Here is a 15814-nt window from a genome sequence, read left to right on the forward strand (position 1 = left end):
GACCTTTCATGCAGTGTGTAATGTAGCTGTTTATGTCAATGTAAACAGACCCAAAAAGTTGTAAAGCTAAAAAAGTGCATCATAATAGTTATTTCTCTCAAAAGAAAGAGGTCGACTTTGTTTAAACAAGTCCTTTTTAGGTCGAATCCCACCTTTCGCAAAAGTTCACACATCACAGGTTTGCATAATGTTAATAAATAAAGTTTGCAACACACATTTGCATAATGCCCTAACTACGTTCTGCGTGGACTTCCTTCAAAACTAGAACCCCAAACACTGTAGCTCATTTGTGGTAGTAACCAATCCCAATAAGACTGGGACCATCTGACCAATCAGAGAGAGCAGGCTCTTGGAAAGGAGGGATTTAGAGAGACTGAATTCATTACAATCACGAGTCAGTTCTGAAGAAACTATTGAACAACTGTGGGTGATATGCAATGTATGAACGAAAATCAATGTTTTTGGTTTATCCTGGACTAGCATGCTAACGCCTGTTTGTCCCAACTTAGATCTCCAACAACAAACTCTGTGACGCCTTTCAAAATTACCATATCGGGGAACTTTAATTCAAGTCCGCAATCAACTGTAACTAGGCAAGTTCAGATTTCTTATGCCAGTGCAGTAACATCTGACTGCTTATACCTGAATTTGAAGGGAGGTCTGTCTCTCTCCTTTCGCGACTTGTGCCGAAACAACATGTTGCTTCTGAAGAACCAAGGCAATTAAAAACTCTTCAACAATTTGCCGCACTGTCCCCAACCCCCCCAAAAGCTTCAATATGAGCAGCAAGTTTCATTTTAGAGCACCGGTTTGGCTACCTGTAGATGTTGAAGGGGACTGCCACTGCGCTTTGGCCGTATTGGGATATCTCATTCTCTCATTTTAACGACTTGCCTGCCTGTGTCGAATGCGCCTGAAGGACAGAAAATAAGGACCTTCAACTGCCCCTACCATACAACCAAATGTCAGCAACCGAAAGACCCCTGCACACTCCAGGTGTCCTAGGCACGACAAGGAGTCTGCCTCGTCTACCCTGCACCTCCGCTATTGTTTATATAACCACTCGCGCACCACCCGATTGTTCAATGTAACTCGAGACGAGCGTCCCTCGTCACAGCCGTACCTCTCCAGCCTTTGGCGCACCCGCAATTTCTCGAACAACCCCCCTTTTACACGCACACGGGAGTGCTGTGCTGGCGTCGTACATGATGGGACAAACACTCACCCCCAGCTTTAGTCCCGTCGGCTATTTCTTGGGAGACGTCCCCATCCCTCCTCTTTCAATGGCCGCGTGCTGAGGAGATGGGCGCAGGGAGAAGCAGGGGCACGCGGAATGAGGAAACGTGAGTAACGAGCCAAGCTTAGGTATAGGTGTCACTACAACAGAAGTCAACGCAGACGAGGATGTTGTTCTTTGGAGAGGTGAGACGAAGGCGCTTCAGGTTTTGATCTCGCTATGAAAAGGAATAGAGAGGGAGATGCATCCCAAAAGATGTCTGGACTGCAAAGTTTGTAGCATATGCCCACTAAGATAAAGGAAAATTAGACGAGACAATTGAGGACCAGTTCTGGATTGAAGATGCTTTGAGGTGTAGTGATGGCATCACAGACAAAAAACAAAATGTTGTTCATTGGAGGCAATGGAGAGGCCGAGACGGAAAAAAGAAGCCTGTATGATCAGTGTGATTAGGTAGGATGGGACGCAGGACCACAGACGTCACCTGTAGGACACAATCATTAGTGATACATCTGAATTGGATTCGTTTCGCGCATTGGTTATCCAGATGCAAGAGCTCACAAGTAGGTGGAAAGACATAAGCACCATCGCTTTCTGGGACATCTGTAAGGGTTTCAACTGTGCATGCTGGCAGACCTTGTGCACGTAGAGCTGTTGTAAGCCATTTTGTCTGTAATAAGTTTGAAATGGAGTTTATTCTCTTATCTCTTGAAGGCTTGTGCAGCCAGACAGTGTGGCAGTGGTATGTACCACAATTTTAAAAATAAAAACTAGGATTATGCAGAATGATGTAATTAACACCATCAGGCCAGAATTTTCTGTCAATAATTCGAGCCTTGAAAAGCTGTAAATTACAGGTGGACCAAGCTTCATCTCTGTATGATCAGCAAGTTCTTATGTCGACAAGGGCAAGTAAAAGGAAATTCGCTCCCATAATGGCACCCGTTTAGTCGGTGATAATTGGGAATTGAAAATGTGCTTTGAAAAGAGTTGAAACAAAGTAAACATGTTCAAACGGCAAACGGCATTAAATGGACATTCACCCACCTCATTTATGGTGGCCATCATGGTGGTGTTTGGGGAGAGCTTAGTCCCGCCAATCAAGAAAGTGCTTTAACTACAGTAGTGAACCAACGCAGATGCTGTCGAAGCCTTGCATTCAGTTTTATGCAACAAAAACAGTACTGAATGACCTTCCAATTCATTCTAGATCATCTGAAGATGGAAGACTTCAAAGCATTGACACCCAAATCACATCTTACAGCTCAAAAGCAAAACTAGTTTTAAACCATCTGGTCTGTTTTAAGAAAGAAGACTTGTATATTCAAGATGCTGGATGACGACGAGTTATAATACTAACTGCCTTGTTTTGGAAAAAGGTGGGGAAAGAATACCTCCCTTTAATGCAACAACAGCAGAAGTGGAATAAACCCATGCCGAAACTTCAGCATCAGAGATCTTGTGGTTTATGAAGCAGCACCTACAAAATTCTTGGCCCCTGGGATGCATTACACACAACGTTGTGTGATTCTAAGGATTTGGTCATACTGTGCGCCTGGGAGACTCAAACAAGTAAAACTAGAAAGGCTACACGTCTGTTAATGGAAAGCAGTACTGCTGAACCTTTAGAGTCAAAGTATTTTTTAAACTTGTCTATACTACGTTCACATGAAACTCATAATAATGATAAACCTACCTCAAACACTAGGATTTTCGTTTGTGGAATTATAAACTTAAGAAATGAAAACTTTTGCTTTTAATGAACTAAATTAAATTTAGAGAATGAAATGACAGGGTTTAGAGTGGTGTGCTGCATGGCAAAATATGCTAATCGCCATTACTGAATTCACAGCCTACTACGTGAAAAGCCGACACAAGGGCATTATTTAGGTCAAGGCGAGAGGATAACCATGGGCTTGTAAAAATTTAAAAACTGGGTCAGTAAGTCATGATGTCAGCTTTCTCGCAAACTTGGTTTTCTCACAAACTGTTTGGGGACTTTCAGGTCTTCATTCTGTGAGAGGAATTCAGGAGACCTGTTTGAAAACCACTCTTTTGAAAGCCTCAGTTAAGAATGGAGGAGAATGATGAAACCCTGACGATATTTCTCAACTTAGCAGGACTGAGGGAAAGTTTTTTTGAGCAGGGGAGCACCTACCCAAGCCCATTTGAATGCGATACCAAAAATGTTTCACTGGCTTCTGGAAAATTGATCATGTGTGATGGCTGACACAATGGTAAAAGTAAAAAGTAATGGCGCTTGGCATGAGGTTTAGTAAGAATGGGGTCCAGTGGACATGCAGTAGGATGGCCACAAGTCTGTGAGCGAATGATGGAAGTGATACACAGTTGATTAGGAAGACAGATTGTCTCTGAGTGGCTCAGAGAGAATTGGTATACTAATGGCTGCCATTTTTTTCAGTCAAGAGAAGAAGCAAAAATAGATCAACTGAGAGGTTAGTGGCACATTTTTGCAGCACTAATGCTGGCATGGATAAGGAAGATAGGACGTGAAAGGTAACCTCAGATTTTCTCTCAGCAGCCCTGAGATCAGTATGCAGCTTTCAGATGGTATCAGTCAAAGGACACAGCCTGTCCAGACATGAGCTTAGTGTAGAGAGAGAGTCTCTGTGGGATCATTGACCTCTAGGTGAGGAAAATGTGCCAAGATGTAAAGCGGAGGCAACCAGTGAAAAGTGTGTGGGAGACAGGTTGCAGTAGAAATAAACCAGTAGTGGTGGAACAGAGGACTATTCCAAGAGTTCCTTACCTTTCTGAGTCAAAGGGCTGCAAACCTGTTTTATGCCAGATTATCAGGGACAGCCACAGAGATTTTTATAATACAAATACCAAAATCTAAATCTTTATTATCTTTTATTATTTAACCCAACCAAACTCATAATAGGTTACTTGTAAATGCAGGAATTCACATCAAATCACAGCTGACCATACCTGTAGATGTTGAAGAGGACTGACGGCACTTTTTTGGCTGTGGCAGCTCACTCTCACTTTCTTCATCCTCACTTTCAGAAACATCAGGATCTACATTCACTTTCTCTGCAGAAAGAGTGTAGAAAAGCATTTGTTTCCATGCACCATATAAAGTTGCATAAAAGAGTTCCTTGTAACTGAACTAAACAGTGGCAATATATAATACATGTGCATCTCAATAAATTAGAATGTTGTGGAAATGTTCATTTATTTCAGTAATTCATCTCAAATTGTGAAACTCGTGTATTAAATAAATTAAATGCACACAGACTGAAGTAGTTTAAGTCTCTAGTTCTTTTAATTGGGATGATTTTGGTTCACATTTAACAAAAACCCACCAATTCACATCTCAACAAATTAGAATATGGTGACATGCTAATCAACTAATCAACTCAAAACACCTGCAAAGGTTTCCTGAGCCTTCAAAGTGGTCTCTCAGTTTGGTTCACTAGGATACACAATCATGGGGAATACTGCTGATCTGACAGTTCTCCAGAAGACAATCATTGACACCCTTCACAAGGAGGGTAAGACACAAACATTCATTGCCAAAGAAGCCGGCTGTTCACAGAGTGCTGTATCCAAGCATGTTAACAGAAAGTTGAGTGGAAGGAAAAAGGGTGGAAGAAAAAGATGCACAACAAACCGAGAGAACCGCCAGCCTTATGAGGATTGTCAAGCGAAACTTTCACAAGGAATGGACTGAGGCTGGGGTCAAGGCATCAAGAGCCACCACACACAGACGTGTCAAGGAATTTGGCTATAGTTGTTGTATTCCTCTTGTTAAGCCACTCCTGAACCACAGACAGCGTCAGAGGAGTCTTACGTGGGACTAAGGAGAAGAAGAACTGGACTGTTGCCCAGTGGTCCAAAGTCCTCTTTTCAGATGAGAACAAGTTTTGTATTTCATTTGGAAACCAAGGTCCTAGAGTCTGGAGGAAGGGTGGAGAAGCTCTTAGCCCAAGCTGCTTGAAGTCCAGTGTTAAGTTTCCACAGTCTGTGATGATTTGGGGTTTAAAATGTCATGTGCTGGTGTTGGTCCATTGTGTTTTTATAAAAAAAAACCAAAGTCACTGCACCGGTTTACCAAAAAATTTTGGAACACTTCATGCTTCCTTCTGCTGACCAGCTTTTTGAAGATGCTGATTTCATTTTCCAGCAGGATTTGGCACCTGCCCACACTACCAAAAGTTGGTTAAATGACCATGGTGTTGGTGTGCTTGACTGGCCAGCAAACTCACCAGACCTGAACCCCAGAGAGAATCTATGAAGTATTGTCAAGAGGAAAATGGGAAACAAGAGACCAAACAATGCAGATGAGCTGAAGGCCACTGTCAAAGAAACCTGGGCTTCATACCACCTCAGCAGTGCCACAAACCTGATCACCTCCATGCCACGCCAAATTGAGGCTGTAATTAAAGCAAAAGGAGCCCCTACCAAGTATTGAGTACATGTACAGTAAATGAACATACTTTCCAGAAGGACAAAAAGTTCACTAAAATTTTCAAAAATTTTTTACTAGACCCATGAATCATCACAATTAAAAGAAACAAAGAACTAAACTACTTCAGTCAATTGAAATTAAGAATCATCACAATTAAAAGAACCAAAGACCTAAACTACTTCAGTCTGTGTGCATTGGAATTTATTTAAAACACAAGTTTCACAATTTGAGTTGAATTACTGAAATAAATGAACTTTTCCACGACATTCTAATTTATTGAAATCCACCCGAAAGTATAAGAGCAATAATTATGTCATGTGTTCTTACCATAAGGATCAAGGTTAATTTCATCAAGGTTTTTTCCCTTGAATTCTGATACTCTTCCCTGTTCAAGGGCCATCAGCACCTTGCTGATCTTTGCTAGTTGTAACGTTCCTTCAGGCAACCGGTAAAACTTTCTATGGACTCTTATATCATGTCCCATAAAATCTGCCAACTGGTCCAACTCATTATCTGTCAGATTTAGGACTTCAGATAGCGTTGCAATATGTTTCCGCAGCTTTGTGGATGACAAAGTCTTTGGATGTTTGGCTCCACACTGGTGGGCAACCTTCCTGATGCAGTCTGTGCCTTTGTAGGATGATGTCTCAGTCAAGGGCTTTGCGAAAAAAAATATATTTTGACGGTTCTTTACAAGTAGCTCCATGGAGTCCAGCATACTTGGGGTCAGGAGTATCGGCACTTTTCGGTCTCGCTTGCCTTTAATTTCGACACATTGGAAATGCTGACAGAGCTTCTGCTCAACTTCAGATAAAGCATCAGCGACATCGGAATGCAAGACAGATGTGTTTCGGAGAAGATATGAATTCAACCTCATTTTCGAAACTTCTGCTCTCTCCTGCGATTAAAACACAATTACATTACACAGAGTTACTTGTGCAAGATCTGACCAGTTCTTCTGACTTTTCTCAAGTTTGAGCTTTTCTTGGTACAATTCAGTTTGATTGCTGAGATGTATGTGCATTTTTTTAACATCCTCAGTGAAAGGGAGAAGTTCTGGAGAGTTCCATTTCGCTTCTGAACAGCTCTCCGATTCAGGCACATAATCATCTTCACTGTTGTCAATGCTGCTTATTGAGTCATCTGAAGTGGAACTGAAGTTCAATAATTTCTTGGTAAGCTGTAAATAAATAACCTTGCTTTGCACAATAATAGACTGTGCCATTGACCAACTAAAAAAAGGTCCATTGTGAGTTCAGAGTATATCAGATTCAAATTAAAAAATCTACAGTTCAGGTCTGCCCATAGACTGTGCCATTGACCAACTAAAACCTGGTCTAAAGTCAATGCCACTATTTATAGTAACCCATTCAAAATTAAAACCAACTAATAACATTTTTTCAACAAAAAATAACACCAACAAATACCATTTTTTCTACAGTTCAGGAACTCACCAAAAAATTATCAAATTAACTAAAATACAAAAAAATTAACACTAATGAATACCATTTTTTCTACAGTTCAGGTCTGCCCCAAAAACTTTTCCAATTGACTGTGAACTGATTATTGATTAATCTGCGGACACCACTTAGACAGCCAGCCATTGAGTGACGACTGTCTGCCAAGTATCCCAACACTCCTACGAATAAGCAAAGTGTATGCACGTTGTGCACCCGCTTTTATATAGTCGCATATTACTAACGCGTTCTTTAAATAAAATATATATATTAATCAGATTAATCAATAATCAGTTCACAGTCAATTGGAAAAGTTTTGGGGCAGACCTGAACTGTTGAAAAAAACAAAAAGGTATTCATGAGTGTTAATTTTGTCAGCTAATTTTTAAATTAATCTTAGTCCTAGTCCTGTCAAATGTAACTTTTTCCATCGTTAAACTAGCAAAAGTGGACTCGGACATGCCCCAGGTGCACTTGTGCCGTGCGCTTTAGACCATGTGCTTAGATCGTTAAAATAGGGCCTCTTAGCTCACACTGCCATTGTCGTGTACTTCATGTTATGTCTAAGCTTTGACAAAAGGAGCTTGTGTTTAATTGCTTATAGCCATGATAACAAATGAAACAGTTAACAAACAACCTCAGTAATACAACTGATACTGTAGACTAAATGTAGACTTAAGACAAAATGATCAGCACACACAAGTGTGAGAAACTTACAAATACACTGTCAGTCCTTTTTAGCTCTGGGATATCACAGGCTCTTGGTGATACAGAAGAACTGGGCAATTCTAGAATTACTGTATCTGTATCACTCTCCGTGTCCTGGACAAAGAGATAAATATAATCAAATACATTTTAATATAAGTTTACATGTCCCCTTACCTGCTTTACCAATATTAATCATTCTACTCAAAGTTGCCTCGTTGCAAGGAAACCGTATTACAAATATTACTGCTTTTGCTTTGGGTTAAACTTAAACTTGATATAAAAGGGATATGATATAAAAAGGACATTAAAACATAACTTGAACAATACAGCCAATAAATGCTAACCAAGTTGAATAGCAACAAATTAAAAACAATGAATATGACAGACTCCAGTGCTAAAAGAGACAAATCTGTATATGTAGGCCCGGGGCGATATGGCGATATTATTGTATATCGATGATGTCTTGCAAGTATCGCGATGTATCGATAATCGCCTAAATAAATATTGCGATATCTAATAACATCGTCTATTCAAGCCCCGCCCCGCCAGAGAACATAGCCAACACGCACAGTAAACACACATTAGTTTGGTTGCACTTTATCTGACAGTAGCCTGTGATTCAGTAAGCTCAATTTAATTAAAAGATTTAAAACAGTGACAGTTAAGATTTTCACAATTAATGTAATCAAGCAAATTATATATGAACTAATCCCTCTGTAAAATCCTTCAATATATAGACAGGAATAAAAATGTAAAGTTTGGTGTAAGTGCTACTGAAGAGGAGATTTATGGCTCAGTGTAGGAGAAAGAACTCCTTTAGAGAAAAAATCTTTTAAATATGTATTGTAATTGAAATCTATCGACAAATAAATAAAGTGCTATAAAAGAAACACAGTTGTATTTGGTTATTTTCTTTCCACTAGTCTCAAAAAACAAAAAAAAAAAACCAAAAAGCCCAAAATCTCAAACCAGAAAGGTTAACGAAAAAAAAAAAAAAAAAATACAATAGAAACCATCTTTAATTTAGCAAAGTCAAGGTTTTGCTTAATATTGTCAATAGTGTGCAGCACAGTATGGGTATCGTTACCCTGCTGGAAAAAATACAATAGAAACCATCACAAAAAAAAGAGAACCCATCAAATACCAGTAGACACCATTATAGTTTACATTAAAGCCAATATAAATTACCATTATTACCCTTTTATTGTATTTTGGGAGGGGTCCTATTGTTTTTTTTTTTTTTAGCAGGGAATATTATAATGGTATTACTACTTTTACAGAATTTACTTGAAGATTAGTTTATTTTGTGTAAATAAAGAACTGTATTTATTTAGGCAATTATTAAAGTATTACATCGGTTACATAGGCTGATTTATTCATTTTGAAATATTTGGGATTTTAAGAACAAGCGGGAAAAAGTGAAGCAGTGTAGCAAGCAGTTAGACTGAATTTACACTTGTTTTAAACGCGGAGTGAGGCGTGAGTTGACACAGGTTTCGCGCATGCATCAAAGCTTGTCCATACTGCCAGATGCACTCGTAGAGACTTGCGGTGTGGAGCGAGCGTGAGTATAACTGAGCATTACGAGACAGGCTGCGTGTGTGCGGCGATCTGTAATGTGCTTTGCCTGTCCGTTTAATCCCTCAAGACATAACTGGCTGCGTTTACATTGATTTTGCTCCATAAAACCATTTTGAGACACAAGCGAAAAGTCCTCACAAACAAAGCATTTGAAATCGAAAGCAGCCTTCTGTTAGTGAGGTTCATATTTTAAAAGCATTTGAAATCGAAAGCAGCCTTCTGTTAGTGAGGTTCATATTTTAAATTTATAAGTCCACTGCATTCCAAACCACATAAATTATGACTTCGTAGAGCATTTGTAAGGAAAATACAGACGGGCGAGACCGCACACTTCAAGTGTAAAGCATCCTGTGCAATGAAGCCCGCGAATGTCGTTATTATTCACTTCAACCTTTCTGAACTTTATGAAAGATTATTTCAGGGAAGTTTCGAGTTGTGTATGTGTGGGAGGAATTGAAAGCAAGCATGGTATGGTGTTTCTAAAGCGAAACTCAGCGTCATCGCGCATCCGGTTAAAAACGAAGCTCAGAATCGATCCAGAATCGTTGGAGAGAAAATTGCGATTGCGATGCATCGATGTATTGATTTCCAATTCAATTCAACAGTTGTCTTCACAAAACGGAATTCATTTCAAATACTGGGTAAGAGCAGTGTAAAAATTAACAACACTAACGTAACAACAAAGCTAATGTTTTCTATTAATAATGTTTTCTATTAAGCACATATTAAGCAAAATTTTATATTAAGAAAGAAAAACAAACCGTTAAGTTTTAATTAAATTGAGCTTACTGAATCACAGGCTACTGTCAGATAAAGCACAACCAAACTAATGTGTGTTTACTGTGCGTGTTGGCTATGTTGTCTCTGGCGGGGCAGAAGGGGCATTATGACAAATACTTACCACCGATTTCTTTGTAGACAGTGACTGTTTGGCTAGGTGCTTGGTAACATCTGAAGGCACGGAAATTTCCATATTTGCCTTTGAATCCTCCTGTTCAGGTTGTAAGAAATAGTCTGTTGTTATAAATTATTGCAATAGCTTTGAATTTTTAAAAACACACACTTACCAAGGATCGTTCTCTACAAATCAGCTGTAAGTCAAGGATGTCCTGCTTGAGGGGAGATGGGACCTCATCATCTGGGACCTGGTGTGGCATAACGGGGCCAGTACTTGAGGTTACCTTTGCCTGAAATTGGTAAAGTTAATTTAATGCATAACTGTAGTCATTCAAATCCTTTAGTTTCACTTTACTTTGCAGCTTCACATGCTTTAAGAAGTGTATAGTGCATGCAATATTTGGTTTTATATGAATATTTAAATTTCTGTCTTGGCAAATATGTAGGCAATGTTTTTGTAAATATCTTTGTATAATCATAATAACAAAATATTTTACATTTAAACAAAACATTTCTTAACAATACAACACGAACAATTCAACTGCGATATTATACAGATTATTATACGGACTAATGTGGGCAATGATTTAGGCTACTTCAATTTCCATGCATGAAATAATAAAAAAAAAATTAAAAAAAAAATAAAAAAAAATCACCTTCTGTCTAGCTGATAGTCTCCTGGCGCATGCATCATGATGCTTTCTCAGTTTTGTGATGCGACGTTTAAACCTGCTGATCCTTTTGTTGTGTTTATTTGGTCTGTTGGGAAGATACAATAAACTCATTAACTGTACACCTCATGAACTCATGTGCCACATACACCTAGAAGCGGCTATTTTGCTATCAAATTAAGTAAAAGGAAGTAACGTTACTCTAACAAAACGTGATTTATTGTCTTTTGGATTGCGAATACGACGACTGACAAAATTAACAGTTAATAACCCCTTATACCGCGCTGATTCTGTAAAGCAGGCCTGAACTTGTGATTACCATTATTACCTCTAAATGTAAACTTTTCAGTTATGAACAGGAGACATGTGTAAAACTCATTAACGCATTTGCCATTTTGAGGTTAATCGCCGTTCAAATAAGTTTAGTTAATGCCTTCACAGTAACGTTAAACTAGGTTATATCCATTGAGTATTTATGTTAAGTCGATGTACATTCCTGTCTAAACTATAATTAACGTTACATTATCAAGCAAATTCGTAACCGAGCGTTAATTACGACACAAACCAACGCGCTTGATAGTTAACCTTAACTAGCCTTGCTAATTACCTAAAGCTACCTTAATCAGAAGCAGTAAGCTTAATCTGTTTAATTGATCTACCTCATCATAGTACGACTATTAATAGAATTCAAAATTTATATTTCTATAACAACATTCTTACCTTATTTCCTCCATGCTGCATCCATTACAAAGGAATATCTTGGAGAAGATGTTGCTCGTGTCGCTGTCATCTCAAAATGGCTGTCAGGTTAAGTGAGTTCTGTAACGTTACTCCAATTAGTCCGAGCCGAACTTATTACGAGCTAAACTGGCGGCCGCAGCTGCGTGAGAGGGGGGAGGGGTGGTCGCGATGGGGACCTGATGTGTCAGGTGAACACACACTTCTCGAACTCTCCACGGAGCTCAAGGTTTACTGTCACTGGCGTTTAGCGACTTGATTATGTTATATCTGATGCAACACAGAGACGATGAGATCCGTGTTCTTTTGCATCCATTCCTTTTTCCTTCCAGAAAAGGAAAGGTTGTTGTATTTTTAAATGCTTTGTTGAATACCAAAATGTAAATTAAAACCGTATACACAAATGTCATGGTCATGTTTATTTTTTTATATTTAATTAAGTTTTGCATCTTTATAAATCAAAATTCAAAATAAACCGATTAATGTAAAAAAAAAACGGTAATTTGAAAAGTTTTCGTTTGTTAAACTCCCACACTTTTGAGAGTCAGCTCTGACACCGTGCCAATACATGACTTGATTTTAAAGCTGAAACGGGCATTGCAGAACAACTGTACCAACATGATGATCTTGTCCCGTTAAAGAGTCTCACTCACGAGGTGTCCGAAACTATACTGACAGCAGCAACATTGGACGTTCTTAAAAGCACTTAACGTGAAAAACGCTTAATGTGGCTTAATGTACTAAGACAGGGATACTGGAGGCCCAAATTCAATACACAGCTTATTACTGTAATAAAGCATGTAGCTTCATAAGCAGATGAGCCCATAATATGAAAGCAATTAATTAGCCTACAAGTTAAAGGATTAGTTCACTTTCAAATGAAAATAACCCCAAGCTTTACTCACCGTCAAGCCATAGGTGTATCTGACTTTCTTCTTTCTGATGAACACAATCTGAGTTATATTAATAAGTATCCTGACACATCCAAGCTTTATAATGGTAGTGAACGGAGCTGAAGAAAGTGGATCCATCCACATCATGAACATTTCACACGGCTCCGGTGATCTAAAAAAAAAGAAATGAATCAAAGCAATGCATTTACAAAAATATAAAACAAATCAGTAAATACATGCTTCTGCCAGATCACCTTTATTAACTCTGATTGTGTTCATCAGAAAGAAGAAAGTCAGATACACCTATGGCTTGACGTTGAGTAAAGCTTGGGGTTATTTTCATTTGAAAGTGAACTAATCCTTTAAGCGTTTTCCTAAAATACCATTTTAAAGGAAACCTTCAATGCATCAAGACCATGATATTAAAAGACCAATCTGTATAAATATTATTAATAAAGCAGCCTTCTACGTAGACAAGCAGATCAGGCCTAATATGACCACAACATCCTTAAACACGCTTAATGTGGCTTAATGCATTAAGACAGTGATATTAACAGATTCAATATAGTGCACACCTTTTTAATAAAGCACACTATGTACAAAAAATCATCTGGTGCTTGGCAGGTCTTAAAATTTGTCAAATAAAACCTCAGATGAATAACAACACATGACATATCCCACTGTGTCATTATTTATTCAACAAAAGTAAAGCCAAGATGGAAAAGACATGAGTGACAAAATTAGGACACTGTTAACAGGAATTAAGAGTGTGAGTAGCAGTCAGGCTCTGCTGATCATCAGCAAGTGTGATAAACTCTATAAACGATGTCATGCAACACGACAATGATGTATTCAAACATGAGACATCCGACACAAAAAAAAACAATCAAAAAACAACAATCATGCAACACGACAATGATCTGAAGATCACCATCAAATCTACAACAGAACGACTGAAAAGAAAAGAATCAAGGTTCTGCTATAGCCCAGTCATATAGTCCAGAGCTCATCCTGACTCAAATGCTGTGGTGTGAGGTGTGCATAAACAAATGCCCAGAAACCTCAATAAATTGGACCTGCAATGTTGTAAAGAAGAATAATGATGTGATAGACTGATAAAGTCATACAGAAGATGATTACTTCAAATCATTGCTGCTAAAAGTGGATCCACAAGCAACTGAACCATAGGGTGTCCTAACTTCGTCACATGTCTTTTCCATCTTAGCTATATTTCTGTTGAAGAAATAATGACACTGTGTGATATATCATGTGTTGTTATTCATCGGAAGTTTTATTTTACAAATTTTAAGCCCTGCCAAGGGCCAAGCGTCTCATTTATAAAACTCTCCGCAGATTTCATCCTAAAACTGTACGTATGCATACATTTTCAGATACATAAACCTTGTGTACGCTAGAACCGGCGCAAAAATCCCTTTATAAATCCCAGTCAGGGATCTCCACCCCGTCTCCCCGAAATCACCTTAAATGGAGCTTACAAAGCCTATTGTTTTACTATGCATAACCTCATCTGCATAGCATTCCCATGCATATTCCCATCCACGTGACACCATGTTTAACACCATCAACAAGCTTGGCCCCCCTAAATTTGGAATCATATCACACCAAATAATTTTGGGTGAAATGCACAGTTTATCCTGTAAACTATATACAGTATATAAAAAAGAAAAACTTCACCATCTGCTAAATTCAAGTCTGCGTTCGCTGGCTGGCACAGAGCCAGAGGCACTCATGTTTTTAAAGCACTGCGCATTATAACCAATCCCATACGATTCTGTTGAGTTTATGAATACAAGGACCAATCAGAGGCGTTCAGATGAGTCACCGCTGAAACACTGTTTCTGAATTCTCTGGCTAATTCTCTTATCACAAACAAAAAAGTGAAGATGTAAGAATGTAAGTAAGAGATTAATTTCACAGTGTAAACAGCTTTAGAGATTATTATGGGAGTTTTTTTAATTAGTAACTTACAATGTTTTAATTAAATTCACATTAAATACAAAGTCAGTCATATTAAAAATATTTTATGGTATGATACCCATATCTGGTACTTAAGTAAATAGACGGCTTTTTATGCAAAGTTAATAGATTACACTATTAGGCTACTTTACTAGAGAACCAACAATCTATAAAGGTGCAAAAATGCACATATTTGAGAATCGAGGTATTTCATGATATATTTTGGTAATATTTTGAATAAAAAAAAAAAATTGAATAGCCCTGCTGAAAAAAACAATAGACACCATTAGAAAATTTGTAGTGGTTTTACTTATTCTAATGGGACTTGTATTGGTTGTACTGGAGGCTGTTGGTCTCTACTGGTGATTGGTAGCCTTCTATTGGTGGCTTGTTAAAGCCAATATATCCTAATGGAATATGTTCCAAAACATTCTACAGAAACCATTTTTAATGGTTTTAATGGTTAAAAGTTATTGGTTTGTAATATTTGTAATGGTATTTATTGTGGAAACCATAAAAATGTTCTGTGATGGTTTTGTTTTTTCAGTAGGGACATAAGCCTGTATCAGTTATACAGTGGTGTTGTGGCTGCTGTGTGTCATTAACTCCATGCAGCTGCAGTTGTACAGTAAGCTGTTATAGCTTATGTACTTCAGACAGTGAGATACAGAAAACCATGGAATTTAATAGGATGTCCTAACTTTTTCACATGACTGTATGTTTTGGTAGGCTATTTTTAATTTGAACATCTAGTGTAGCCAAGCGACTCCTAAACCTTTATATAGGCTAAACAATATAGGCTAAAACACCTAACAGCCAGACAAAAAAAGTCACAGTAATTTAGAAGTCGTCTTTATTCATAAAACAGTTAAAAGTAAAGGGATGGGGAAAAAAATGAAACAAATTATTATATATATATATATATCATGTATATGTTATATTATTATATATATATATATATATATATATATATATATATATATATATTTCTGGCTGTTTTGATGCAAGTATTTCCATTGATTCCAGAAGAAAAGCCATTAGTGGGCGCTTTTAGCATCTGTGTAAACACCTAGAAATTAAATTCAGTATATTTACATATTAAACAACAAGTTGTATTTCATTTATACTATTTTTAATAAAATAATAATATTGTATAAGGGAAATTAGCTTGTATCTGCAAATTCTATTAATCAGTGTTAAAATAAAAAAAGAAGAAACCC

At 37.8% G+C, this 15814-nt stretch overlaps 1 protein-coding gene across 1 annotated transcript; it reads right to left on the reverse strand.

Moving 5' to 3' along the window:
- Window positions 1-6576: 6576 nt before the first annotated feature.
- Window positions 6577-11788, reverse strand: LOC122142189. The gene is made up of 6 exons (XM_042751887.1): window positions 11707-11788; window positions 10972-11074; window positions 10486-10605; window positions 10320-10409; window positions 7847-7951; window positions 6577-6852 (listed from the first exon to the last, which is right to left on the reverse strand). Exons 1-6 carry the CDS (start codon window positions 11718-11720, stop codon window positions 6577-6579), a joined length of 708 nt encoding a protein of 235 aa, XP_042607821.1. The 5' UTR covers window positions 11721-11788.
- Between the last annotated feature and the right edge of the window lie 4026 nt (window positions 11789-15814).

Source organism: Cyprinus carpio, chromosome B24 (assembly GCF_018340385.1).
Source record: "Cyprinus carpio isolate SPL01 chromosome B24, ASM1834038v1, whole genome shotgun sequence".
Lineage (NCBI taxonomy): Eukaryota > Metazoa > Chordata > Actinopteri > Cypriniformes > Cyprinidae > Cyprinus > Cyprinus carpio.

Excerpts from the sequence above, each read along its gene's own strand:
- LOC122142189 (XM_042751887.1), bottom strand. Across the intron at positions 10,410-10,485 it reads TTTGTAGAGAACGATCCTTG|GAGGATTCAAAGGCAAATAT; the intron begins GTAAGTGTGTGT and ends CAACCTGAACAG. Across the intron at positions 7,952-10,319 it reads TGTCTACAAAGAAATCGGTG|GACACGGAGAGTGATACAGA; the intron begins GTAAGTATTTGT and ends CTCTTTGTCCAG.